At 44.7% G+C, this 21842-nt stretch overlaps 1 protein-coding gene across 1 annotated transcript in view; it reads left to right on the top strand.

Moving 5' to 3' along the window:
* Positions 1 to 21842, top strand: part of LOC8051271 (pleckstrin homology-like domain family B member 1) — a 462041-nt gene that overhangs the window by 45200 nt on the left and 394999 nt on the right. Inside the window, exons 13-14 of the mRNA XM_040207523.3 lie at positions 1412 to 1484; positions 6539 to 6629. Of these exons, the coding sequence (XP_040063457.2) occupies positions 1412 to 1484; positions 6539 to 6629 (164 nt within the window). The remainder of the gene's footprint in view (positions 1 to 1411; positions 1485 to 6538; positions 6630 to 21842) is intronic.

Genomic DNA, 21842 nt, shown 5'->3' with positions numbered 1-21842 from the left:
CGTGGCTGCCACGGCAGCTGCGTCATGGCGATGATAGCACAGAGTGGTCGACGGCTTGGCGTTCACCTTTATATCGCGCACGACTGTACAGTAATAGTGAATAGGAATGACTACCTCGGTCAGCACACGTATGTGATCCGAATTCTACAGTGAGAACTAAAAATGCAATCAACATAATATGCAGATGCCACCTGGCCAAGCCCCGCAATCTTGGTTTTCTCTCGGAAAATTATGCGACTAAATTTCTCGGAGAAAAAGGTGAAAACAGGTTCACCATGGAGCTTTGGTACACCATGCCACAATCATAGCCTTACCTAGAAAAGGTTTTAATGCCCGTGGCTATGACATCACTCGACTTGTCGTTCCGTTTCGGTTCGAGTTAATTTTTTTAGAGGAAGGAGGGGAGGGGGCTCTGAAGAGGTTCCCTCTCCTCCCTCCCTGGGAAGTTGGAGTTCGATCTGCTTGTGCGACTATAACTTTTTGGGAAAGATCACATTCAGAATTAACCTTTCTAGGTTCTTGGAGTACCGTGACATGAGGTGGGGATCAAAACATTCTGAGACTGATTTTGTAGCATAAAAAGAGAGGGCAGGACGGTGGTGTGCGCGCAGCATTCAAAGGATGGGACCTTCGTGCCTCGTTATGCCAAAGGGCGTCGTTCTGTGAACATTTGGAGCTGCGCTACACAAGTTTTTGTAACCATGTTTACGGGAACAGTTGTGATTTCACCATAGACTGCAAACCAGAGCGAGAGTGAACACCTATTTTGCGTCAAACTCGGCAAATATAGAACAGAGACTTTTAAAATGATTAAGCAGGCTTATGTCAAAAAGCATTGAATTGTGCAAAAATTGAGAGCTTTAAGTGACACTCATGTTTCTAGAATGGCAAAACTTTGCTGGAAGACAAAGAGGTAGGGCGACCTTCTCCGACCTCTCTTCGACTTCAGTGACGTGCTGCCATTCTTGAAGTGCAGGTGCCACTCAGAACACCTTGTACGCCTCACTACTTTTTGACATAAGCCTTCTAAATAATCTCAAAGGTCTCTGTTCTAGATTTGCCGAGTTCGACGCAAAATTGATGTTCACTCTTGTTTTGGTTTGCAGTCTATGGTGAAATTGCCATTATGCTCGTGCACGTGGGCAAACCAACTCGTCTCGTGCAACCCCATTTGTTCACTGAGCGAAGCCCTTTCGCATAATGACGCGGGAAGGTTTCTGCCTTCGACTGCTGTGTGAGCGTCACTGTGCTCTCCTCTCCTTTAATGCTACAAAATCAGCCTCGGAACTTTTTGATTGCACCTCGTAAGTGCTTTGTTTCTGATTCACAGCATTGTTATGCTTAATTTTGTTTGACATTCAGACATGTTTCTACAGCCCTTTGTCTTGCGTTTTTTTTTTGCCCCTTACAGAATAACGCTTTAAAGTTGGGCAGCCAGAACCAATGGAATCAGCGACTATGCTTGCACGTGCCTGACATCGCAGGTATGTCTCAATTATCTCTTTATGTAGCTAAAGTTAATTTCTTCGTGTCTGTTCTGTTAGGTGAAAACTGACTGTGGATGATAACCCAGGCAAAAATCAGTCCACTTCCAGCTGGATTATGGAACTGGAAATGAGGCAGTTTAGCTGGATCCAGCTGAAATCCAGCTGGAATTCAGCTGGACTGCCTCATTTCCAGTTCCATAATCCAGCTGGAAGTGGACTGATTTTCTCCTGGGAATGAACATTTCTCTGCAACGTTCACAGCCTACAGTCAAACGCCTTTATAACGAAGTCCGTGGTGCCGGCAGAATATTTTCGTAGTACAGGTGACCTCATTGTGGCAGTTGAGCGTGAAAAATCGATGGCGCGAAACCGAGTTTGAGCTATTGCATATTGATGTATGCATGTTGATGACATTGCACATTTTTGACCACTAGACACGTACGTGACCTTCTAGTTTTACGTCTAGATTTTAACGAAGTATCGCACACAAATAATTGCTTATTGATCTTTAATAACAGTACCGAAGAGGTAAGTTATATTTCGTTTGTTTTAAGTCCGAAATGTGCTTTTACGACAAAAACTCGGGCAGCTTTACAATGCCGTCAGCCACGGTGCTGTATTTTGGGTTTTAGACACTGATCTATGGGGCTAACAGTATTGTTAAAATAGTTTATCATGTTCTTTTACAGCGATCGCAATACAAATCTCGGCTCAGGTTTGCATGAAAGCTTCAGGATTTGGTAGGGTCACGTGTCTAGTGATCGAAATTATACAAAATGGAGGCAGCCAGGTGGGGGTCACTTTTGCCTGGTGAGCGAGATACCAGTTTCTCACTCTAAGCCCCTCTACCTTGTTACTTTCTGTGCGGCTGTACTGATTTCCTGTAGACTTTTGTGTCACGGATAGAGTCACAGGTTGTTTCCTTGAGCTTGTATTATCGCTCTAAGGTGGAACAATTTGGGACTTAGACCGTGCAAGGTCTTGCTTGGAATCTTGAAACCTGATAAAGATTGGTGCGTCGGTCCAACAAATGCCAGGACAGCATAAGAAAGTTGCGGCTGCCGATGAAAATATTTTTTTTATATATACTCACATTCGCGCAGCTCCTTTCAAATGTGCTGACGTATATGCAATATAAGAAAAAGAGTGCGCGCATTGACCAGATGGAGTGTATAAAAAAAATAAACTCGTATTGGAGCGGAGTGGCGAGTGCTCAATGGTGTGAGTAAAACAAAAGCGATGAAAGCATGCACGAGCGCACGCGGTGGCATGCGACGGAGGTGTGGCACCGTGCGGCGGAGGTGTGGCACCGCTTCCGTTGCACTGCTTCTGCTGCCGACGCGCCGCACATTCTCGGTTTTGGGTTCAAATAATTTGTTAGTGTGCAAACTTGTGTCTAGATGGCACTACGTCACTACGTTGCAGCGTACAGGCTTTCTACGCAGCAACATAGCCAAGTAGCACCATCTAGACACAAGGTTACACACTAATTATTTAAACCCAAAACCAAGAACGTGCGGCGCGGTGGCAGTTCCAACGAGTGCCGCTGCTGCAGTATTTCTCTGCTCTACACTCATCACTTGAGCCACAATTTACGTGAAATCAATTACTTTCATTTAGAAAATTAGTAATACCACTCATTTTTGCTTTGTGGGGTTGCAATATTGCTTCGTTAAACACAAATATTTGTTAAACAGGAATTCGTTGTAGAGGTCAGACAAACACTTATAGGAGATTGACTGTGACTTTTATTTCACTTCATTCAACGGGCGTTTTCGTAGTACAGAGGTGTTTGGTATAAAGGCGTCTGACTGTATTTCTTTAAAACAAAGATATGAATTCATTAAAGAAGTTGATTTGCCTCAATAACGATTCTGTCATGGGAACCATTGTCGCAGCAAGAGTACCAGCATATTAAAAATAATTGTTCCTTCAATTGACCCCCTTCATGGGGGGGTGCTTACTATATGCAGTGAAAAATAAGTAATTTTATTCTGCATAAATTTTGCTTTTTGAGATTTTGTTTCAAATTTTCCCTCAAACCTCTTTATTGCAACTTAAATGATGTTGCCAGGGTACCAAATAAATGGAGCATGCATATACCGAAGGAGATCAGGCAAGGTTTACATAAGCGCTCAAGTGGACAGATGGGCAGATCTATAGTAAATGTACTACCGTAAAATACCGAGAAAGCGCCCCCCCCCCCAACTCAAGAGATAATTCAACCAAAATATGGGGGGGCCCTTCCTTGGTTCCGCACCAATATTCAAGATGGCGGATAAAGAAAATGGCAGCCACTAAAAGTATGCAATCTAGACTGCAGTCTTACCAAAAATGATTTCCGTAGACAGTTTCCTTGCGAACTTTATCCTTTTATTCGCTGTCGAAACCATCGAAGGATTCCTCAGAATCTGACCCAAAAACCAGGTCCACACACTCATCCCTCAGCTCGTCGCGGTCTTCCGGGACCACAACGCCGATGTCAGCGAGCCGATCGCTGACATCGCTGACAAAGAAGTGCTGACGGCGCGTCCAGCACTTCTTTCGCACTCAAAAAATTCAAAAAGCGCGTCGTCCACTTTCTCGCTGAAAACGGGGGCTCCGTTTCCCAACTTGCGTCGTAACTTCGACTTTCCGAAATTCTCTTGAAGAAGCACTTCATACTTCTTGTCCCATTCGCGGATTCTCTTGCGATCAAGCTTGAACTGACGCGATGTCCAATGCACGTTCTTGCCATTCAGCCTGTGCCACTGGACGACCTCTATCTTCTTTTGCACAGTGTACGAGTGCATAGCGCACGCAGTAACGCGACTGGTTCCGGCGCCGTCAAACAACAAAATGGCGAACAAAAGGTTCACGTGGTTCACGTTTACTTTTGGATTGGATTGGATCCCTGGCTACACGTAAAAACAAAACTTCCAGAACGAAACTTTTTTCGGGGCCACCGGCAGTGGAAAAAGGGGGGAGGGGGAGGGGGAGGGGGGGGGGGCGCTTACTTGGTAGTTTACGGAAATGCGAAATGTGCGGAAAAAGGGAGGGGGCGCTTACACGAGGGGGTGCGATTACGCGGTATTTTACGGTATTCATATCACTTCAACTGTTACAGTTTCTCTTTATATTTGTGTCTAACCAATTCTTTGGGACAAGGAGTAACGGCAGAGAAAAAAAAAAAATTGGCAGCAACCTTTTCCTTCAAAGTACTATAATGCTTGAAATGCATTATAGGGAATTCGTGAGGGATCCAGTTTTCCCTCTAAATTTAGCGGGGAAACTGAATGGTTGTATAGGTGGCGTGACGTCGATTTGCCCTGCTCACTAAATTTAGTGGGTTACTGAATTGGTGTGCAAGTCACATGACGTCAATTTACCCATAAATTTTACGGGGAAACTTAATTGATGTTTTCGCAACAAAACATGAATTTTCCCACTAAATTTAGTGGGGAAACTGAGTTGACGTATAGGTTATGTGCTGTCAATTTCCACAAAGTGCATAGGTCACTTGACGTCAGGTGATGTAACGTGACGCCACTTTCCCCGCTAAATTTAGCGGAAAATGCACGGACGGACAGACAGACGGACGAAATATTGAGATTGGGGGTTAGCGTTAAAAAGCATTTCATGCTTTAATTCATCAGCTTTCTTTCGTTGTGTTTACTCTAGTTCCTCGAAAACATGGCCAACCTTTTTATGATGAAAGCTCACATATGCGGTTTCTTTTGGTGCTTGTGTAGTGGCGATCATAGGGATTTACTGGACGAAATCAGCGAGTGACGCGGCAGCGATATTGTTTAAGCTTCACAATGCAATCTGTGCTAACGTGCCGAGCATGGGAACGTCATGCTCAGCATTCGAATGCAGGTCGCTTCTTTTAATCTAATTGTTATATTTCTTTCTCGCGGTTTATCGCTCTTCTGTAAATACCAGTCGTTGACCTCTAAATGCTCTCCCAGCTTTTATAGGTTCCTGACGGAGGAAATGGGGAACCCAGTTTATAACGGTAACAAATAGGTTTGCCCTTTCAAACCGAGTATGAGAAAGGCATGATCATGAATGGATGTAGACCCTGCTGACACCTTTTCGAAAGCTGCAAGCTCATGGTCATGCCTTTCTAAGATGTGTGATTTACATGAGCATATGCGTGGCAAAACATAGCTCTTATCGCATCTTGCAAATCAGACTCGTTATTGCGAGGAATGCATTAAGGGGGGACACTACCCAGAAAAAACAATTTCTGCAAAAAAACGTTGATATTGAAAAATGTCATATTTACATCCACCAACATCTAGAGAGTATTGCCAGAAAGTTTCATTAGTTTACACTGCATAGTTAATTTTTTATAAATTATTTTCGGTCCACTGATGCTAAAGAAAAGGTAGAGGTTGGAGCACTTTGAACGCATTTTTCTCCATTCCACTTTTTAGCATAAATTTCACTTTAGGAAAACTATTGTTTTGTTATTACGCAACTTGGATTAATTTTTATGAGTGTTTCTGGGGTGAAATTTTAAGGGGAAGATAACTATGAGCTTGTATTTTTTATTTTTGTCATTTTTCATGCTCAAGAACTAAAAGTTTGGACAAAGGATGGAAATCTAAAAAACTGTATTTGTGTTTATGTGGCTTTTTTGTCATGAAAAATGGTATAACATAGAAATATAGCTCCATAGTTATCTGCTCTGAACTGTCCTAATGCAATGTAACACCTGAAAACAACAAATTTATAAGTAATTTCAAATTGATAGTTTTCCTAAGCAGACACGCCCACTTTCGTCTTTGAACGTTTGCAATTTTTTTTGTACTTCACCCAGGTTAACAAAAATTGGCAGAAATGTTATCAACATCAACAGAAACAAGCCCTGTAAATATAATTTAAATCAGACAAGTGGTTCAAAAATTTACTTTTTTGGGTAGTGTCCCCCCTTAAAAAAGCTTTCTCGGAATACTTTCTTTGTTTCACTCAATTGAATCGGTGCCTTGAAAATAAAAATATTTGTAAGTCATAGCAGTAATGTTCTGAAGTTCATGTGCTTACGAAGCTGTTTGATCCCGCAGTGAACCGGCTAAGTGGCAACGACTCTAGCTTCACAGGAGTGGAGTCAGAATCTTCTAGCATTGTCAGCAGCAGCGATCTTCCCAACGAGAGGTACTGTCTTTGAATGCTAATTATTCTTTTTGGTTTGCAGACATTTTAGATTTATACACCCTATAAATGTGTATAAGGGCCAAACTTTATTTTCTTGAATGTCGGGGTTCATTTTTTAGGTACGGCCCATACACAGATGAGAACAAGATAATTTTGAATCTGCATAAAAGACTGGATGTATTCTTGCAATTGCACACAGTGATCTATAGTGCCTCTATTAAGGTGAAAGCCTTAAGTACAAAACAACCGTGTTGGTAACAGTAATTAAACATGAGGAAGATACACATAAGGGGGGACGGACAGCTTATATGTATCTTCCTTATGTTTAATTACTGAAGGCCTTATATGTCTCATCATTCAGTTGACCTGCAAAGTCCTTTAGGAAACCATGTCGGCGACACGAGAGGTACCAAAACCCATGGTTCGCCACTGGACCACAATATGGCGTTACTTGTGCCAGAATCGGCAGAGGCACACACGCGGCGCAAACCCAGCGGGAGAGGAGGACACTCTCACTCGGGCAGCGGTGAAGAGCGGGCGTGCAACATGATGTGAAATTAACGGCGCCAAAAGTGCTTCGTAGGAGAGCGCACTGTCTTCGGAGGTTCGCTATCACCGGGATCAGCACTTAGGCTTTTGCCTTCAAGTCGTCTTAGGGATAACATAAGAGACCCTGTGAATTTTTTTGTCCTAGAATCATTGTAACCTGCAGTATTCTTGGCACTCGGGTCTGACCGGCATCAACAGTAGCCAGAGTTGCTTTTTGAGCCGTCCAGTAAGCGCCTTTCAGGGTTTGCGTTTCCCATTTAATTTGTAGAATTTCACCTTGCCGTCTGTTTCGATACCGACGTCGAGCAGCTGCAGTTTACCATGAGCCTAACTTGAACTGCACGCTTTGTCTGGCATTACATGCAGATCTTGTCGGCACCGTATTCGCGACTTGCTGCACGTCTGCCGCACTCCAAGGCATACGTGACAGTCCAAAAGTACTTTCCCACTGCTCTCAGGTTATGAGACCCGCATAGACCAACTTATCAGAAGAAAAATTTTACGTAGCCTAACTGACCGCGTTCGGCAATCCAAGCAACCAATTTCATGGCAGCAGATTGGTGGAAGTGTCCGGTTTCACTGCGCTTATGGGCGGAATGTGACTGTTGGTGATACGACAACCATAAAAAGGACAACTCTCCAAAGTTTTACTCCTGTAATCTCTCCTATCTGAGTTTCATAACACGGCAAAAAGTGTGAGCAGGAGCGCGTACATGGCGGGGTAGAGATGGCGGAGATGCAAAGCGCGTGCCACAGTGCGGAAGCAGTCGGCGTGCCTCGAATAATCATTGGAACATTTATCACATACTTTTGGGGACCGTTACACGCAGCAGTTTTTCGTTGGTTCGGTGAATTTAAGTGTGGCTACATCTCCGAAACACGATAAGCATGCTAGCCAGCCGTTGATGGCTGTGACTGAAGAAAATGTTGCTGTTGTGGAGAAAGTTAGAGAGGATCCCCAGTTGGCTTAAGGTGATATTAGGATGCATGATGATTAGTTCTTTGTGTGTTTCAGCGATTCTTCGTGACCACTTTCGCTTGAGTAACAGTTTTATCTCGCTGTTGCACAATTTAGCATAAGCCGGAAAGCTGGCACAGGTGGAATGGCGACATGAGGTGCTTCATGGTTCTAAAGTGGCGACTCCAGTGGTGTAGCCAATATTGTGATGGGTGATGAAACCAGAATCCCCGAGTATGATCCCAAAACAAAGCACCAGTCATTCATTCGGGCCTTGTTTGGAAGACTTTGCCACTGAAGGTCAGGTGCTAAGAAGTGTCGGAAAGAGAATGGTGGCAACATTTTCCTCAAGCAGTGGGCATGTGGCCCTGTTTGCTTTGGAAAACCCATGCATGGGGGACTGCAGAATGGTGGTTTATATTTTGCCTGCCAACAGTATTCAAGAAAATCCAGGAGAGACAACCAAGATTTGACTTGAGTGGAATCTTGCGGCAAGAAGGCAATGCATAGTCTCACTCTGCCAACATGACACTCAGCCTCCTCATAGGAGGCACTCCAGTAAAGTTGGTCTGCTATCTGCCTACAGTACAGACCTTGCTCCATGGGTCTTTTTCCCTTTCTCAGTGGGGATAGAAAAATTGTGCGGACAGCGATTTTCAACCTCTGAAGATGCTGTTGCAGCCTACCAAGACCACTTAAATGCAGTGTATGATACCTTGTGGTGCCAGTGCTTCCGTTATTGGTTTAGATACTTTAAAAAGATGGGTCGTTGTATGCAATTTCGGTTCGGAGAGAATACCTCGAAAAGATGTACCGTGAAATCCTTTGCGGGATTTTACGGTACATTGGTACATCAAAATGAAAAAATAAATTATGAAAAACATAAGGTTGGCTATTTTTGGAGATGAGACAGCAAAACTTGATCAAAAATTAACGATAAACACAGGGGCACCCACCATGACCTTGAAGCAGTTCAAACCGAGTGGTCCAATACATTTCTGCTTTTTGCGATTATACAGCCAGTGTCTCTTCCATGAAAATGAGCCTGGATTTATCTGCTCTCGAGGCACGCCGCGAGGTAGCACAGCTTTGCTTGTTTCATAAGCTTTATCATCGTCATCCCGCCGTTAGAAGCTCATTCTTGCTTAATCCCACACTGTCATCTCGTCGCCTCAATATCTCTCGCAATTTCCAACACATATCCGGTTCAAGTTACGCTTTTAACAAATCATTCCTACCACTAACAATTGGGGACTAGAACGGTCTTCCAGAATTTTTCGTGTTAATCACTGACCCTGCGGTTTTTAAAAGCTCCATCATCTTGCATTTTCGCTCTACTGATTAGCTTTCCAGTGTTGCTACTTTTGAGTTTTTGTTCGTGGTAGTGTGTGCTGTTTCTGTTCTTTTGTCGTTTGGGTTTCCAAAATTTAATTTAATAATTTCTTGCGTGGCCCCCTCCCTTTTTTTGTAATGGCCTCACACGAGGGCCCTTCAGGAAAAAATAAATGATATGAAATAAATGAACTGATACCCCAGATTGCGGACTAAGGAAATTCACGTTTCACAACGCGATAAACATGCTGCAGTTCGCTACAAACTCCTGTGTCATGGGAAAGGATACAGCAGACTGCGTATGCAACAGATTCGTGCTTCACGGTGTAATAAATACACAGAAATCGGCTGCGAACTTCCATGCCATGGGATCCGATATTGCGTGCGCAGATCGCGGACAAAAACGCAGGAACCCGCTGCGAACTCACTTGTCACACGTACCGGTACCGAAGATCGCGCAGTTGTTGCGATTCCTGTTGGACATTGCGTGATGTCCGATGAAAATCGGGGGGTGGGCGATTTTCTGGAATTTTGGTGTTGTGGAAATTTACTTTTAGCCAGAAAAACAGGATGGGTGATATCTCGGGAGGAGGATGCCCTTATGGGATTTGACGTTAATGACTGGAAGAAAAATATGTTCAATTAGTGACGTGTGTCTCAAGACGTTTCTAGTAAACCGCATATTAACTGCTTATAATCTTTGTTTGGTTTGTACTGAGTAAAAGCGTTACTTGGTTCGGCAACAGCATTGCAGTTGCGTGTCCAAGGTGGTAGACACGCTAAAATGCATCTTGGGTTTTAGTATGTCTACCCTCTCTGGCATGTAACATTGCATTTTACCATGGAAATGAATAGCATAAAATTTGCCATTAATGTACTTTTTGTAGAAGCTTGCTTTTGGTGGCATGTTGTTTGTCGGGCTTTAGTCAATAAAAATGACCAGTTCTAGATTAGCAAGACGTCCTAGTATACTCACAGCAACAGAAATACACAGGCACTATTTTCTCCTGGGGAAGTCGCCCCTGGGTCCCCACCACCTACATTAAATTTGACCAATGAGAATATTTAATTTCACGGAGATTCCGAACGTTGCTATTATTGCTCTTTTTAGGCATGTTTTGCATTATATTAACAGCAAATCTTTGTGTGCAGGGGATGTAATAGAGAAATTATTGTTTCAAAACTCCCTCCGACGGCGCCTCCAAGACGTGGAAAAAGGGCGTGTCACAATCTTTGATTAGATTTTTAATAGTAAAATCTGCCGACCATGAGTGTAATTTCAAGGATTTTTAGGATGTTTGAGCCCGTAGATTGAGTTATCACCATAAGTGGATTCTGTTTAGTATTTCTATTGTATTCTATTTAGTATTTCAAAATTCAGAATAGTTATTGTGAAATCAGCAAGTGAAAATTACACCCAAACCGACATTCAAATATACCCATACTTCTCAGTGTTGTGACGTCAGGGGAAGGCAGGCTTGGAAGTCGAGCGGGCAGTCTAGAAATGGACTATGCCGAGCATTTGTTTTCATGCTGCTGTTTGGGTACTGGAGCGACCTTCCAAAGCATTGATTTGACACCATGAAACTGCTTTTAATCAGTTGGGATCAAAGTCTACAATCCAATTAGTGAGCCACTGCCTTCCCCTGATGTCACTTTTTGTTGCTGCCAGTATAGACTTTCACTTTGAAAAATGCTGTAGAGGGCCAAAACTGAAAATTCATTACCTTGTTATAAAAACTCTTTTTGGCCCAATATTTGGGTTACTTTTTCAGCGAGGCTTGTTGTTGTGTCTAGCAAATTTTCAGACAAATCAGAAGCTATGAAGAAAATGCCGGAGTACCCTTTTAAGCTTACAATAGAAAGCAACCGTTCGAGTTGACGTCTGTCGCAATCTCTGCCACACGCTTCGCTCGAGCCCGTAGGCCCCGACTACGAGAGAACTCGAGCCCCCACTTCCCCACCCCGAAATTTCCCGGGAGGGGCAGAGCAAACCCCTGCAATGCCGAGCATCCCCCCCCCCCACCCACCCTAATCCATCCAGGAGCTCCTTGGGAAAGCAAGTAACCTCTCTTCAAGGGCCTCTGGTTGCATTAAGACGAGTTTGTTGGATTTTAAATTTTTGCCCGGGAAATTGAAAACTTTCCGCCTATGCTCGAGCCTCTTCGGTTCCAACGCTACTCTTATCTTACTACTCTGTAGTATGAATGCACTTGCTTCTTTGTGATGTCATTTGAAAGCCTCTTCTCTGGCATGCGCTGTTGGTGCAGTTCCTTCAGTGCCGGATTCACAGCTGGAGGGACCCCAGTTTGAAACCAAACATTTCAACATTTTCTTTGGTTCTTTTAACACAGGATGTGTTTAAGGTCAGGGATCCCCATGAAAGTGTGATGGAATGCTGCGAGAAACCGCTACCAAAAGCTGTCACACAGTAGACCTCGACAGCGGCACTGTGCTGGCTTTGGCGAGGAATTGACAAAAGTGGCTTTTTGTTGAGTCTTGGTTCATCTAACGCACAAAGGGGAACGTGAATCGTTCTTCAGGCTCCCTGCCCAGCAGCTACGTCTTGGGACTGTGTGACGTCAGTAGGGCCCCATACATCCATGTGTGCATTTATGTGACACATGTTCTTTCCGTCACTCACCCGTGAACAAAGGACAGAACTGGTCTCGAAATGTTGGGTTACGGTGTATTAAACTTCCGGTTTGAGTCCCTATTTTTCGCTTACTAAAATGTGTAGCATAGATTTCAGGGGAAAGTCTGTACAATAAAATGCATAATTGAGAAGAAAGAATGAAACAGCTAACGTTGCCCAATGGGAATCAATCTCAGGACTCCCAAGATTTTGAGCCCTGCACTCTACCAGTGTGTCAAGGAGGAGACTTGCGACGCGAGAGTTACTTTGCTACACCAACGGTGGGAAGCATGTGGGTGACTGCACGGCTAAATTAATTACCATATCATGTTATAGGGGAGGGGGCACGTGTGTGGGTGATTGTGTGACTATATCTTATGACCATATTAAGTGATTTGGCATCATGGAAAGATTCAAAAGACTTATGGGAGGCAAGCAAAGCTCGTTATAATGTCATGGCACCTATGAGGAAGACTGGTTATAAACGTATGAGTCTAGTGTTGCCAATACAAGAAGCGGGATACCACAGATTCCAAGCAGATGAAGCAAAACTAAAACATTATTTGCATGCCGACTTTACCCATAGGATCAAGCAAATCAAGTGTATAAGAGTGTATAAATATTTTTATTTATTGTGAATCTGCACCACTATCAGACACTGTAGGGGGCAGACAAACACGAGAAAATTAACATTTCTGCATTTGTGGGACGAACATTCTTAGAATGCAAAGCGTCCCATTCCCTAATGTTCTTAACAAAACTGAATTCTTGTCCCGGTGATTTTATCTTAGATTGAGCACAAAATACAATTTGGTCATAAATTTTATACTTGTGGACTTTTGTGTGATGCTCTGCAGTTACAGGATCTTGCATCACAGGAAACTGCTAGGGGCCATCCACATAAGACAATCTGTATTGAAACCTAGCGGTTCTGTGTGAAGTTGACGCTACCGGCCTTGAACAAAGCTTTCGAGGAATGTGCGCTCGTGCTAGAAAAACATATTTCAAAGGTAGTTTGCAGTTGTTGCCAGTGGCGTAGCCAGGATTTTATTTCGAGGGGGGGGGGTCCAATAACATGAATTACCTCCCCCCCCCCCCCCCCCCAATGACGAAGCAGGGTAAGCTCGGCGGTACCGACGCTCTTGCAAAGATTAGCGAGGCACTTTTAAGATAAAATGAGTGAAGCTGCATTGTAATTTTTGAAAACGGAGCAGGCTTCGTTTACAGGAATACAGGCGTGGTGACCCACTGTTCTACTGTCGTAGTAGTTGCGGCCCACCAATTTTAAAAGCTCCCTCACAGCGCACAACTCCCCCCGCTTTTTGAGGTAGCACTTCACTACCTACGCGTGAAGGCCAGACAAAACACAAGTATAGCATAGACCAGTGTCTGCTCAGTTCCGTGGACATCGCCATGTTTGTTTATGCTCACGCAATGACATGGTAAAAAGGAGGGAGAGGGGTGGGGGGGAAACTGCTTTTTGTGAGACTCGAGTTTTTTTTAGAAACCTTCGCACATATTGTAGTGCAAGAGCGTCGGAAAGGCAGTCACGAAGCTCCAAGAACGACGCCAATGCCAAAAGTGCTGTAAAGAGCAAAAACCTTGTTTTATGCGCAGCCCCTCTCTTCACTAGAGCCTGCGCTTGAGATTATTTTTTCACATTTTTATAGCTGGGGGCTAGGATCTCGGACACTGGTCTATTAGCCCCGAGAGCGAACGCAAGCGTCGCTGCGGTCGCCGCGCCCTGATTGGATGAGGCGTATCGTGACGTCAGGAAGAGGACTCCGCTCCGCGATCTCGCATAGGCTCGCTTCCCAGCACCGGTTTCCTGGTTTGGCGTTGCGTGCCGCGAGCGCTTCGAGGAGCTGGACTTCGTTTACCCGGTGTGCAAGACGTTGAGTTAGGCCGATATTGACGTGCTTCAGTACATTTTATAAGCCTGCTTGTTCCTTTTACTTTTAAATTTGAGTTACAAATCCCGAAAGCTACCTGCGAAGGCAAATCCGCCGATGAACCTCCCCGTCCGTCCACACGACACAAGGCAATCTTGCGAGGGGTCGGTGAAGCGGTGGCGCAAGTGTTTCAGCCGCTGGAATTCTGTTCCTTGCTGATTTTTTCAGCAAGGAACGGAATTCATGATTTAGGACGATATTACATCCCGCTTTCAAGGCATTTGAAGTGGCATTTATATCATGGGCCTTTAAGTGGTCGGCAAATTAGCTCGCGACCCCGACTCTGCGCTGCCACTCTGCATGCGCTGGTTCGCAGATGTTTTAAAGGCCCAGCGTCTGATGATCTTGGAAGTGCTCGTGGAACAGGGTTGTTTTACATAAATGTAGCTTCTTCGTGAATTAATTATATAGTTGATACACGCATGCAGGCATATTTCTTAGAAGATGCACAATTGCTGGAAATTAGCTTGTATGGTAGCAGCAAAAACGGCCGAATTGCCCCCAGTTGCCTGTATGATATGTATTGAACTGCCCGAAATATGCACAGCAATAGTGCCGCAATTGGGAATGTTTATACTTTTTCCTGGCTTTCTTTATTCCAGCCTTGGGTATCCGGAAAATACACCGTTTAGTCTGAATTGTCATTTCCAATTAAAAGAGACACTGCTGCAGGTCCCCAAAAGCTTCCTCAGCCTCCAAACTCCCTACAGCTGGACTCTCTGACAGCAGAAGAAAACAGGAGTAAAAGCAAGCATTCCAAGGTCTGTCCAGTGGTAGATGCAGCACCAGTAGCAGAAAATGTGGAGCCTATGAAGGGCGACAGTCTGCGTGACAAAAGCTTCTGGTATTTTAGCTTCAGGACAATTCGATTTAAGTAAAATCTCAATTTGAGGGCTTAAGGGACTAATAACGAGCTAGACACCTTCACTTACGTTTATTATACATGACTTGAGGGTTGATATAAACAAGTCCACAGATACCACCCTTATTGAAATACTATCCGAATCCAGCAAAGGTGAAATGCGAGAAATGTATATAATAAATGTTCCTTGTTTTTTTACTTTGCCCCTGCACTTGGGCTGTCTTCCTTGTGATTCTCTCCCCATGGCCCAGACTGTATTTGGCATGTTGCTCGAGCAACATGCAGCTTTTTTGCTTCGGCGATCTTGTTTAAAAACTGAGATACAAAAAACAAAATAGTATACATAACCTGCCAATTCATTCATTACACTTCCTACGCAAAACGCACACAACAAATAATTAAATAGAAACGAGCGCGCCGACAGCTAGCGTCGTCACAGCCTCCACAGGGCGAGCAGGGAGAATCGGGCAAAAATTCTTTCCTCGCCGTGACGTCACCCCGGTTTGCGTGAGGGGGCGCCACGTGAACTTCTCGGGGCTAATTGACCTTTCCAGCGGCAGTCTCGAGCGAAGCGATTTACGGCGCGCGTCCCTGGTTTTGAGAGGGTACGTCAGTGTTGCCCGACTGCGTTGGGCTTTGGGTTTTCTAGTCAGTGCGCTGCGGCAGCCTCCGTAGGCGCACTTCCGGACGCTGGTGGAGGCTACATTGCCGCGTTCTATTTTTTATTTTGTGTTCTATGGCGAATATTATGTCTCGGGGGTTTAAAGAATGCATTGTACTATTTTTGGGAACAGAAACACAGAAATGAAAACTGTTTTGATGAGTATGTTCGTGACAGAACAGATGCAACTGGAATGTTTGTTTCATTTTATGATCCATCTTTTTACGGCACCATACACTCAGCTTGTCAATCTACAAAGGTCTTAACCGTCGAAAATATTTGACCAAACAGGATGTCCGAACTGCATGGATATTCCCCGCCCAGAACCGTTCAACGAGTCTCATCAATCGAACAACATATATTGTACGTACAATATATACAATAATTCGGTCGCGCACCAGTCACCTAGCTGTGTTTGGAGATTTGTGTTTGTCCTCTGTCCCTCTTGTTCCCCTTCTCCAGGGATTATTTTCGTCATATATTGTACGTACCCCACGGTGCCGCGTTATCCGAACAGGATTTGAGAAAGGTCTCAAATAACACAGCATATCCAATATACAGTGTCGACGATAGTCACTTCACGACGATCGGACAGAATCCGGCGTGTTTTGGGGCACATGTAGAAGAGAGCCGCTTCTTTGCACAGCTTCAAAGCAAATGAACGAACGTGTCTATTCCGTCCCCACACTCCGGACTATTTTCCGCGAAGACCCGGAACATAGCTGGGAAGGCTTTTTGGAGATTATCTCAACGGAGATTATCCTACACCTCCAAGAACGCCGAACTGCCCACGTCGCGGGCTGCTTGATGTTCACTCTCTTCGTTCGTTTCCTGCGAAGGCCGAGCAGGTTATGAGCCCTGGTGTTTTCTGGTTCTCACAGTGGAAGATAACACGCAAAGGGTAAGCATCCTAAACAGGCGAATAAAGTAAACATTTCCAAGAAAAGCCGGCGAATTCTGAATGCGCAATGCAGGTGGGGAGTCACGCTGGCCGGGTTTCCACAGCTCAGGCGGGTGGCCGAAATTTCTGACTGATAGGGGTCACTCGATTCGCAAAATGGCCGCGGCCAGAGAGCTCTTTTTGCAAAGGTCTATAGGCAACCTGCAAGGCTGTTTGGTTTGCTGCTATCTAGTGACTGAAGCAAGAAACATTGGGTATATCTGAGAGCTGCAGCAGCATTGTTCAAACATGAGCTATTACTCTGGTGGCGCCGCTATAGCCTAGTGTCTGAAGCAAGAAATACCGGGTAGGCCATGAAGCCGTGAGCGCATAACATGCAAGTGCGGCGGAAGCTGCGGCCTAGCGGGCCAATCATAACGTGACTATGTATCACCGGAGTGCGCTTTTACTGCGAAGAGGTATATCAAGCTTTTCGCAGCGTCATGCTCCAAAATGTATGCGTTGCGCTCGTATGCGTAACGGATATCGAAGTTGTCGGCACGCAATGAGGGGCTTATCGTTCACCCTTTGCCAAGTTACACCGAGGCAGGGTAAAACCTTGGGCTCTCACTCTACTGGTGCCGCCTGGCTGTTACCGGCAGGCTATACTGCCACAGAAAATTAAGCAGCAAAAAAAAAAAAAAAAAAAAATCTCTACGTTGAAAAATTAGAGTAACCGTCCTCGCACAAACACTAGGGGCCCATATATATAGGGCGAGGGTAATTCTGAACAATCACAAAACCAAAATCTATGATCTCTTAGAGATTTAGCAAATTCGTGCTACAGAACAAGATGCCGAAGGAAAGAGAGTTTTATTTTTGCTAGGCCGCTTTGTCTTGCAGCGTGGTCCAGACTCCAAAGGCAGCAGCGGCATATCCTCGGGGCGATGAGTAGTCGTCAGTCCGAAATTGTTGTTCCGTCACTCGGAAAAATGACATCACACACCACACACAAACACACAAACCACACGCCGAACGTGGAAACGAACTTGAATACTCTTGCGCCTATGTATGCGTAGTGAGAATATGCAGGCTCTTCGGAGTTTGTGATGTTCCGTGCAACGAAAAGATGAATCTAATAACGAATTGCATCGGATTGCCACCTCGACATGAAAAGCAGAAAGCAAGACGGGCTTCATCGCATCCATGAGCGACCATCGAGACGGGCGTCTTGATGGAAGGAAATTTTACGAAGTGAGGGAAACTTTGCCAAAAACAGGGAAATTTTAGGCGTCCAATGAAAGAAGGAGAAACATGAAACGCCCGTCACGTCTGCGCTACATGCGGTCACCCTCTGTCCGGAGGCTTTATTCCCAAACGTCTATCGTCTCAAGATCCTAGCGACTCTGCGCGTAACAACGGCGGGAGCTGAGCGCTCGTTCTCTTTACTACGACGGCTGAAAACATACCTGAGAGCGCCCACTTCGAATGAGCGACTGCTCGGTCTAGTTCTTTCGAATGTTCACCGCGACATTGAAGTTCAAGCGGTGAACATCATGGATATTCTTTGCCGCGAACGCAGGCGGCTACATCTTAATATGTAGACGCTTGGCATAAATGAAATGATTAAGAGAGCCGTAAATTGCTTTCTGAAATAACTAGTCCGTTACTTTTTTATTCGCGGTAATTTCTAGTCGAAAGCACGTAATTCTGATCAGTGCGCAAGGTGTGCGTCAGCGCAGCGCCACTTGTTGCTCACAGTGCCATAGTTTTTTTTTTTTACAATTAATTTAATATTCCTTACATCACTGACATTGTTTTATATTATCACCATGTGTGCGCTTTATTATGTCCATCTGATTTAACTATGTATTTCAGGGAGCATAGTTTGTTATACTTTGCCTTGAAATTGCCATCCTTCACCCCACAAATGTTTCGAGATATCCGTTCAAGTTCCAAATCCCATCAAATAAGCATGAATGAAGAAATATTGACTATTTTCTTTATTTAAGCGTTTTATACCCCACAAGCATTCCTCCCGAAAGCATGTAAGTTGGAGATAGCCCGCGCGTCCCCTTTGCTCCTGGCCCCGTGCAAGACCGACTGCGTGAGCAGGGTAGCGAGCGGAGGGGGAGGAAGGGGGGGGGGGGGGGGCTAGTTTTGGTATTTGGAGGGGGGGAAGAGGTTTCGACCCCCCCCCCCCCCCCCCCCCCCCCCCCTTCTGCCTACGCCACTGGTTGTTGCCGTCGCTGCCCTATCAGCTGAAATGTGAATGGAGTATAGCACATGCCTGGGATAAAGCCTCAACGACGGTGATTGCGAAGTGTTTCTGTCGGGAACGAGGACAAACGCTGGTACGGCCCAGGTTCGGCCATCCGCGTCGCAGGTTACGGAGGTGCTTCACGCCGCGTGCTCAGCCTTCTGCTGCGTCCGTGCAGAGAAATTGATGACAATGATTTTTCAACAAAAGAAGTGGGGGATTACGGGTCTTTTCACACAGAATGTGTTATATGACTGGCACCCAGGGATGGGCAGTATTTCAAATACAAGTATTTAAATTACGTATTTCAAATATTTTGTGTATTTTGCATTTGTGTTTAATTACAAATTGGGTAATGTATTTGACTTGTGTATCGAACTACTAAAACGTGGGTATTTCAAATACAATTGTAATTAAATACAATTTTGTGGGCGAAAATACATCCCTCAAATTTATTGTCACTGTCCAGAGCAGTAAGAAAACTACGCTCTGCACCGAATGCAGTGTCTCTCAATCAAGCACAAGCGTTTAGTGACTTTGTGATTACGGTGCTAGTCCAGGGCAAGAATAGTGACGAAATCGACGTTCACAGGCGGACTGGCTAAATAAGTGCCTGTTACAACTTGTGAGGCTTTCCAGCCTGATTTCCATTAATCTTTTTGCCTGGAACATTCTAAATGCACGGGTCGTCCAGATTTTCGTAACTGATGCGAGTTGCAACAATAAAAAATTCTCTAGCTAAAGCTGCGCGTCTTGGTCGTCTCGGTCGTCTCGGTTCTTTGTTGGTCTATACTAAAATGTAATCGACAAAAACAGCTGCTTGAAGCTCTTTAATTTTTTCACCTATTACGTCCAAGCTGATTACATTTTTTTTGTGATTATATTTTTATTACGTTACTGGAGCCTCGCACACTAACTCCCGAGTGTGCGATGCAAAATTAAAATGAGATACCCAGAAACCCGTTGCAGGTGCCCTGAAGTCTCTGACGCAAATTTTGAGGAATGTATTTGAAAAAGTATTTGGAGGAGACCAAATACATTTGGTTGTATTTGTATCTTGTATTTAAATGATTTTTTTTTAAATGTAATTAAATTTGTAATTAAATACATTTTTGACGAAGTATTTTGTATTTGTATTTCAATACATATTTGCATGTATTTTGCCCATCCCTGCTGGCACCTAATGATAACCGGTTAGGTTACAGCAACGGAAGTTGACAGGCTGATTGCTGCGCCAACAGTGCCAAACTGCGCCGAGTGGCTAACCCTGCTACATCCTGCTACACTTTGCCAAGATATGGGTGATCTGCGCCAAGCCTGCAACAAAAAGCCGTTTCGGTCGCTTTTCGAAACCGAAACTAAACTGAGTACCGTAATTGAGCAAGCGCATGTTATGTGGCGCAAGCGGCCGCCCGACACTACACTGTTAGCAAAAATAACACGCCCAGACGTGTAAACCGTTGTCCCATAGCGGACAAACGTGTTCGTTTTACATTGAGCCATCTGTGTTTTTCGTCTACACATGAGGTGCCGTGTAAACTTAACACGCTACACCGTGTTTGCCTTCCGAGAAGCACGGTTCAACGTGTTCCTTATGAAACATGGCGGCCAGCAGCCGAGAACAGGCAAGAGACGAGCCCAAGCGAGCCGCGCCTTTCAGCCGAACTGAAAGCACACAGGACGCGTTCGTTCTCGTTCGATGTCTTTTATGCACAGTAAACAGTCTCCAAGCGGCGGACGTAGCTACGTGCAAAGGTACGTACGTGCATCGTCGGCGGTCGGTGGCTTCGGCAGCTACGACAAAACCGCTAGACAAAAAAAAAAAAAAAAAAACTTATACTAAACTTACATGGATAAATAACTCAAGCAAACTACTTGGAATCGGGCGTTAACTTGCGCCACCTAGTGAGATTTCTAGCAACCAATGAAAAAAAAGCAGGAGTCTGTTAATACGGTTGGAACTATCACGAGTAGACTGCAACTCTCCATACATCACAGACGACACGAGCACCACGTAGGACACAGCAGCGACACATACACAAACACAACACCGACACTACGCCCGACACTTCCTACTAACATCGCATTCTCCCCGCGGCGTAAATATGCTTGACATGTGCGGGTGAGCTTTTTGGTCGCTGACCGTTACAGATTTATAGAAGAAGACACAAAACACGGCACAATGGACAGCCGCATGTAAGAACTGTTTGCATTTAAAAAGTATAGAGGCAAAATCTGTAAAATTATTTCGCTGCGAAAAACAACGATGTACTAACAATAAATCTTAAACCGGCCATGAAACAGTTCAAATTTTTGTTATTTTCATGCTCGACCTGTGTTATGAGCAGTCCGACTAGCTTAAATCAGAAAAACAAATGATTGGGACTTTATCAGTACGTATTGAATAATCAATGGAAATTATACTTCCGCAAAGCATTTTTTATATATATATATTATTGTGAAGGACATCCGCCCAACACTTCACTTCCGCTAGTTGTAGTACGCGTACGGGAGCAGACGCGTTCACTTTTGGGGCGTTTTGATGCAGATTGTTGTCGTATGTCGTGTTGGTGTCGAGTGGAGCGGCGAGGCTTGGGAGTTTGTGACCGGTGTTATTCGTGATCACTAATGTGGCGCTGATGCGTTTTTTTTTTTTAAATATTTCTTTACAGTGACATTGCGAATTCACGGGCCCGTGGCACTGCGTTATGCTGAATCGCGAGCTCCTTCTCTGTTGACGTCGTTTTTCTGGTAGCACTCGTGGATACTGCAAGCGTTTAAACAGTGTGCACCGTCTCGCCTACATCCGCGGTGATGTACTCGACCTGTTGAAACTTATTGCTTCCGTCATTTTGGAATACGCAAGGCAATTATCTCGCTGCTCTGGTTTTGGTTATAAAAGCAAGGCAAAACGCTCGTAGTTCCCGCCCTCAGTACACGTTGGACATCTTCCACACTTTGACACCGGATAACTGGATGAACGAGGATTTACATTTACTTCAGAGGTCACTCGCGCCGCTTTCTCACCGTCGAGCAGCAGGATCAGCCGGCGACAAGCCGCGGATGAGAGGCTTGAGCATCAACAGCCCAAGTGTGCTCGGTGCCGATGCGGGCGATGCGGGTT

The sequence above is a fragment of the Ixodes scapularis genome, unplaced genomic scaffold, assembly GCF_016920785.2.
Source record: "Ixodes scapularis isolate PalLabHiFi unplaced genomic scaffold, ASM1692078v2 PGA_scaffold0__279_contigs__length_252992795, whole genome shotgun sequence".
Taxonomy (NCBI): Eukaryota; Metazoa; Arthropoda; class Arachnida; order Ixodida; family Ixodidae; genus Ixodes; species Ixodes scapularis.
The sequence above is the reverse complement of the archived record's forward strand: the minus strand, read 5'-3'. Positions and strand labels throughout refer to the sequence as shown.